The sequence below is a fragment of the Merops nubicus genome, unplaced genomic scaffold (assembly GCF_000691845.1).
Source record: "Merops nubicus isolate BGI_N331 unplaced genomic scaffold, ASM69184v1 scaffold886, whole genome shotgun sequence".
Taxonomy (NCBI): domain Eukaryota; kingdom Metazoa; phylum Chordata; class Aves; order Coraciiformes; family Meropidae; genus Merops; species Merops nubicus.
The window spans coordinates 87,160-94,447 of NW_008616747.1; the positions used below are offsets into that span (position 1 = coordinate 87,160).

Consider the following 7,288-nt stretch of genomic DNA (forward strand, 5'->3'; position numbering starts at 1 on the left):
TTTTAGCCACTCGTCCCTATGCCTGGAGCATTTTCATGGGGTTGTTGTGACCCAAGTGCAGGACTTGGCACTTGGCCTTGTTGAACCTCATCCCGTTGGCCATGGCCCATTGATCCAGCATGGCCAGGTCCCTCTGCAGAGCCTCCTGACCCTCAGGCAGATCAATGCCCAGCTTGGTGTCATCTGTAAACTTACTGAGAGTGCCCTTGATCCCCTCATCCAGATCACTGATAGAGATATTAAACTGAACTGGCCCCAGTACTGAGCCCTGGGGAACACCACTGGTGACCAGTCACCAATTGCATTTAACACTATTCACCCCCACACTCTGGGCCCAGTCATCCAGTCTGATGATGCAGCTGAAAACTTAAAATGGGTTGTGAACCCAAAACTCCTTCCTAAGTGCCTTAACCACAAGACTTAACTTTCCTTTCTAGAGCAGATAGTGATTTGAGGCATAATTTCTAATTACTTAGTTGGCTGTAGCACCTTTATCACTAACACAGTGGGAGAAGCAGAGGAGAAATGTCACTGCATGCATGCACCTCCATGCAAGCCAAAAATCACATTTAACCTTCCCAAAAACTGTCTCAGGTGTTGTTCAGTTCTCAGTTTGTAAAATTCTTGGAAAAGAAGAAGGAATTAAACTGACCAAGGGCCTTCTGCTAACTCACAGTTTGGCTTTGTAAAGCCAGTGGGCAATAGCATTTGAAACAACCTCAGAGAGAAAAAGGTTAAAGTGTGCTGTAAAAAAAATTACATTTTTTTCTTCAAGGGAAGTATTTTCTGATCTAGAAAGGCATTAAAACCATAAACCAAATTATGCAAATGTGTCTTACCTATATTTTTACACGGTCTTGACGAGCAGCTATCAACTCCTGAAAAACACAAAATTGTTTCCTGTTTATCATCCAAGGAGAGAGATGCAGGAACAGGGGCTGAAGCAGGCAGTGTTAAGATGCTGAAGTTGTTTTCTCTTTTGCATCATTAGCCCATCTGATCCTGTCTGTGCTACACTATCAAATCATGTGTGATAAAAGCACAAAATGTAAAAATCAAAGTAGAAAGAAAATGCATTTAGCAAGAATTAATATTGATCATATATAGTATTTACTAATTCTTAAAACAACCTGAAAATTAACAGATACAATTCATAAATAGAAACTGAGATGAAAGTAAAATTTTCCCCAAAATATGGAGGAAATCTGCCCCCAGATAAAAGAGCATACTTCTGATTTCTCATGAATACAGTTTTGTTCCTTTTTCAATAGCAACTTTTTCTTTGAGTGATTATCAAACTGTTTGCAGTCCACTGTGCTCAGGCAGCCTCTGTTATGGGAGACAGGCACACTTTGAGTAACTGTTCTGGATTTCTTCTTAAGCTGCTGTCTCCATCACCACCCACTATGGCAATGCTGAGATGGTGGCACGGGCAGCTTTGAAATGGTTTCTGTGTCTCTGGCAGCACAGCACAGCCTGAGAACGTTCCGTTTGGAAATTTTCTTTCTGGAGGGCCCTAAAATTCAAGGTAAAGACAAGTAGAAAAAACTGTATCTGCTTTTCCTGTTTTCTGGTAGCCTGAGTATGTTCTCCAAAGGCTCTTTAGATTGAAATACACTACATCAGGATTTAATGGTGCTAAGGGAATAAGGAGCAAATATCTTTTTGAGGCACCATCCTATTCTTGTTGTTACTGCTACATGGCAGTCTAGATCCTCACAGAGCAGGTCCCCAACTCTGTCAGGTATGGCACCAATTACACAATATAAATAATCTTTGTCCCAAAGCAGCTGTTATCTCAGATATCCAGCCTGCTCATGCACAGGAACAGAAGATGATTCTCATTTGAGTACCTTTGTACTCAGCTCTTTCTAGACAGAGGCAATCTTTTAGTGTTCATGCTTTTTCCTTCTTTGAATTCTTGCCCCCCAGTCAGTACCATTGGCAGGAGCACTGCAATGAATGATACTTGCTTAAAGTATATTTAGTGTGACACATAAGCTAATGGACTTCTGGAAGACGATTTGTGATGCTCAGTTGGAAAGCAATAGGATCTGTGATCCCTTTTTGATTGATTCACCCTCTTCCCAGTTATCACATTCCTCCCGGTTTGCTCTGCACAGTCAGCTCCCTTATCTAATTCAGTGGCAGTTCTAATATCTGCACTTCTCTCAGGACTATTACTTAAGTGTGTGATAACAGACAAGGTATTTGGCATCTTGTACCACTGGTGTGAGGATGAGACAGGCAGACCACACAGCTTGCCAAGCCCCAGTGAAACAGAGCTCTAGAGGTGCTGGAGGCACAGATGCAGAAAGTGCAAGCCCTTTAATCGTGTAGAGGCTGAAAAGCTGAACACAAAGGTCAAATAAAGAAACAGCTCTTGATGACTTGCACGTTGTGTGGTGAAAGAAAACAGCTGCTATGAGAACAGCATTTGAAATAACAATCTTTTAAAGGGCTCTGTAGGTTTGTGGCCCATAGTTCGGTAACATATACCTTGAAAATTAGGCCCAACCACAGAGAAATTATTAGGGAAGAGAATTAAAACCAATTATATAAGAGAAGCTAGGGAGCGTGGTGAATGTGTAAGCTGACCTGACACTTCTGAGAACCATCCACCTGTAGCTGAGACCTCTATGGTTGTCACTGGTGACCTGAGAGGAGAGGCAGATGCTGCCTGCGGGGCAGCCCCGGGTGCCGCCAGTGCCCAGGGGAGCTGCCCTGCCCCGGGTGCTGCAACAGCAGCTTTCTGTTTCATTCCTCTGTCCCTGAGAAGAGGTCAGTTCTGCTGACAGCTAATGAAATGGCCCTTTCATACCAAGTGGTTTAAAATGTTTGTCAGAGACGATGGTTTTAATCCTTGTTTTTAATGGAAAAGGGCAGAGAGGGGTCGTTAAGCCTGTAGTTCATATGACCCTGTGGCAAGCTGAAAGATCATTTTGTATCCTCTCAGGCCCAGAAGCCTTAACTGCCTGTTTTCTAGAAAGACTCAGTAATGTATTTCCCTGAATGAGCATTTTGATAAATGTGATGCAATTAGTATTCCTCTGAAACAAGTGACCATACCAGAGAGTGTGCTTAGCATGATATAAAGGGAGCACATTTTAAAATGAGATTAACACTGCTGGAGATTAAAACACAACATTGTCTCCATGGATGAGCACACAGGGTGAGAGTGGATATTCTGCACCAGCTCCTGATGTGGATGCTCTCACTGTATACTAAAGGGTGGCTTAGTGCCTTGTGCTGATGGCTGTTCTCCTGTGCCCATTGGTACCATGTCATTCCTAGGGTAATCCTATGGACTTGTAACACTCTGTGGTTAATGGCCAGACAATCTATGGTGTCATTTGCCAAGCTACAGTCAGAAAAAAATGCATTTAGTGACATAAGAGATAGAAAACTGGGGTTCAAATGTCCAATAACATTGAGAGATTCACTCACTAAACTGCCCTAGTACTACCTCAGAAATTACGTGAATAGAAGAATACATCATGTTATCATTGAAAATGGAGAAGCATCTCACTGGGTCAGTAGTAGAAATGCTTAGATCTGGCCATAAGGTTCCTTTTTTGGTATTTTGCATAAAAGACCTAATTCAATTGAATATGAAGAATTTGAGACAAGAGGAAACAAATCTTTCATTCGTTTCATATCAGTGTCACACTGTGGAGCTGTGTAGAGTTGTTCCTGGCTCACTTCATGTGAAGCAGAGTAAAATCCCATCTTAATGGGATTGCAACTCTGAAGTTTCTGGTTGCTCTTTGGCAGACACGAGGCTATTTGCAAACATCACCCATCCATTATGCATTTTCATCCTAACAGAAGTTTAAAAACTACTTTCAATTCATTTTAAGACTTGGGGTTTGGAGTAGGAGAATAGAATAGCATTGCTTGGTCTTCTTGATGATCCTTTTTGTCTGCCCCAGATCTCAGAAAACTATTTAGCTGATAAAAAGCACAAGCATCATTTCTCTTGGGTGTGTTTGCCTCTGAAGATGAGCAAGGAGAGTGCAAACTATGCCTTTACAAAGGACAAAACCATTTTGTTAATACTAAATGCGTAATGAAACCACAGGCAGCCTAAGTCAAATTGCTCTAGCTTTGACCTTTCAAGGCACTCTGAAAAATAACACTGTCAATTCAGTGTCATTAGTCATATGCCTAAAACTAACATGTTCCTATCTTTCAAGAATCAAGGATTAGGAGAGGAAAGCAGTGCTTATGGGCAAAGGAATCAGCGGCCAGAATTACTCTAGGAAGTCATCTCTAATCTGAATTATTCCTACGGTAGAAGATATGTTGTGACAAACAGAAACTGCTCTGAAATATGCCACCAACACAGGAGGCATTGCTGACAATATTTCAGACACCCTTCTAAGAAATGACCATGATTTCCTCCTGTATTGACAACAGGAGATCTGTGGTGAACAGCGATAAGACTTTGCAAATGTTGACGTGCAAAAACTCATGGGCAATGTTTCATAGCAAGGGCCTCAAGTGCTGTGGAATCCTACAGCTCTCTACTCCAAAATCCCATTGCCCCTCTTCCTCTACAGGCACCAGAGAGGCTCCATGCTCTTACAAAACATTTCTTTATCACAACTGGGTTATCAAATCATAACACACATATACACACATCTATCACCTTCTGTGACCTATTTGCATTGAAAAAATTATCCACAGTTCACAAGCTGGGTTTGCTAATCACTAAGTCAAAAAAAAACAAAAACCAAAACTATCAGAAGTTATTCTGCTTTTATTCCCAAAACTTTGCCACAGTGCTTGGCAGCACTCTCTGCAGTGCTAGCTTCTTATCTAAACTAGGGTATCGTGCTAATGTGTCTTAAATCAGGCTGATATTTTACAGCCCTTTCCCTTTTGGTAGAGATGATAATAATCAGTACTTTTTATGTTGAAAGCACTTTAAGGTTAAAAAACTCAAGATACCATTTCTTGCTACAGGCAGTCTCTTTTTCCTGCTGTCTCATCTTCCCAGACCCCTGCCTAAATCCTATCCTCCAGATTTGAAGGAAGGGAGAAAGAAGGGAAAATGCCACTATTGGATAGAACAATTATTTACACCCTAAAAACTGCAGCCTGTTTCTACAAGGAATGGCCTTTCAGATAGCTCAGCCACATGTAAAAACCTGCTGGTCAAGTATACCTGCTGAATTGACTAGCTGAGAAATATTTAACAAAGTTGATAGGATTTTTTTGTTAGTATATTTAAGAACAACTTTTCAAGGTGAAAAAGAGCAGCTTGTGTCCCTTTAGAGATAACTGATCACAATCCTCCTTTCCTGTGATTCCATCCATCTTTCCAACCTCCCTGAGAACTCAGTATACTATCACTGTATTAACCTTCAGAAGGGTATCTGCAGTGCCTAAAGAGCTGGAAACTGGGGTTTAGTTAAATGAAAGCTTAAATTCTGTGTGAAACCTCAGGAGTACTTAAATTCTACAGGGGGACTTGAAACATATCCTGTTTCACTAGAATTTAATATGTATTGCATATGCAATAGCCCTTGGCATGACCTCCAAAAGGAACATGTTTAGACAGTGCTTAGTAACTGCATGCACAAAATCTCAGGCCTTACTTGTATGATGTACAATTACAAATCCTTGGGCAGTATATATGTATAAAAAACCCTCTTCTTAATCAGGTATGATCTGTATTTCCACCCTGGCCAAGTAATATGTGGGCCCTAGGCAGGCTACTGACAGATGTGAGCGTGGGTATTTTACTTTGTGTAGCTGTGATAAAACCCTGAATCCTGTAAAATGCTGCATCCCTGTGTATGGCTGGACTGAGCTGAGGGCTGTCACCGTGCACCCTCCCAAACACAGCCCCAGGGATGCTGCACTGCCTTTTAACTCAGCCAGCACTTCAAGCCTGCACCAGAACGATCCCATCCACTCTTCCAGGCCATACACATTTTTCACAGAATAAAAATTCCCTGCCCAAAGGAAAGCAGGTTTAATATCAATAACTTGGCTTCTCTAGATGAAGCCATCCCCATCACGCTGCTGTAACACCATATGCCCAGCAAGGGAAGCTGGCTGGAGCACTACACTCACCGCAGCCAGAGGGTAACACACAGCAGAAGAGCTAGAGAACACAAACAATGAAAACATGGACTTTTTGGTTTCAGGGCAAACGCCCTGTGCCGCCAGGAATTCTTAAAAGTTGAGAGCTGCCTTTTTGCAGCTAGTTGCCTTAATTACCTCTGTTCCTCCAGCCCCTTGCTCTCATGCCTCATTTACTGTCTCTCGTCACCGGGTGAGTTATATTCCATAGAGACTCACACTGCAAGGAGAATAATCCAAAATACTACTCACCATACAGGGCTCCAAATTGAAAGCAGAGGACACAGAAAGTCACAGCAACCGACTTCATGCTTGCCTGACACAGAGGCACCAGCCTTCTGTCTACTGTGAAGACGGGAAAGAATTCATGGGTAGAAAAGGAAGTGGTTTGTGGGCAATGGGGGAAATTATATGATAATCAGAAGGACTTTTTAATTTAACCCCTGACTACGTTACAGCTCTGTCAGCATTAGCTGTCGCCCACACCTGGGGAGTCTGCTGCTGCCTTTTTTTTTCCTACCTCACAGCTTGCTGTCACAGACAGGAAGATGAAAGATTGTGTGACATGTTTGATGTTGGCTTCTGCAAAGACTGTTTCTGGTTCATTCTATCACGATAGAAGCTACAGACCTCTGCAGGACACTTCCTGCAGATGGCCCATGATCAGCAACGTGTTCCTTAAAGTGGACTGCTATCCATCTCTACTCTGGGAATATTTTAGGACCCTTTAGGATAGCATGTTCTACAATCTTTTAGAACAGGCTACTTATATATACCTAAAATACTAATTTTAGTGCTGATACCATGCTGGAAAAGTAGCTTCTAAATCATATTTAATATATTAAATCTAATATTTAATATATTAGATGCAGTTAACACTTCTGATGGCACACAGAGGAGACACAAAGATTTAATAGTGGTGGCTGAGAGACACCCCTGGGGTTGGGTGCTTGTAATGCTCATGTAGTGGCACCATATAATTTGTGAATAACAGGACTGTGTTACAGCCTCACTTCCACTTTCTACTATGTGAACTAATCCTCACGTTGGTTTTCTCTTCCACAAAAAAAGAGATTTAATTTCTCTCACTACTGATGCTAAATATCTGTTAACGTGGACACTGGCATGAAGAAAGTTTTACTCTCTTCAAATCCTTGCAAAGCCCTACAAATCTTTGCCTTTTGTTAAATTAAAA

The 7,288-nt window shown here is 41.7% G+C and overlaps 1 protein-coding gene across 1 annotated transcript in view; it reads right to left on the reverse strand.

Moving 5' to 3' along the window:
• LOC103775455 (inducible T-cell costimulator-like) overlaps positions 1 to 6,403 on the reverse strand; it is a 9,897-nt gene extending 3,494 nt beyond the window's left edge. Inside the window, exons 1-2 of the mRNA XM_008942911.1 lie at positions 6,346 to 6,403; positions 840 to 878 (exon numbers count right to left, since the gene is read on the reverse strand). Of these exons, the coding sequence (XP_008941159.1) occupies positions 840 to 878; positions 6,346 to 6,403 (97 nt within the window). The remainder of the gene's footprint in view (positions 1 to 839; positions 879 to 6,345) is intronic.
• Between the last annotated feature and the right edge of the window lie 885 nt (positions 6,404 to 7,288).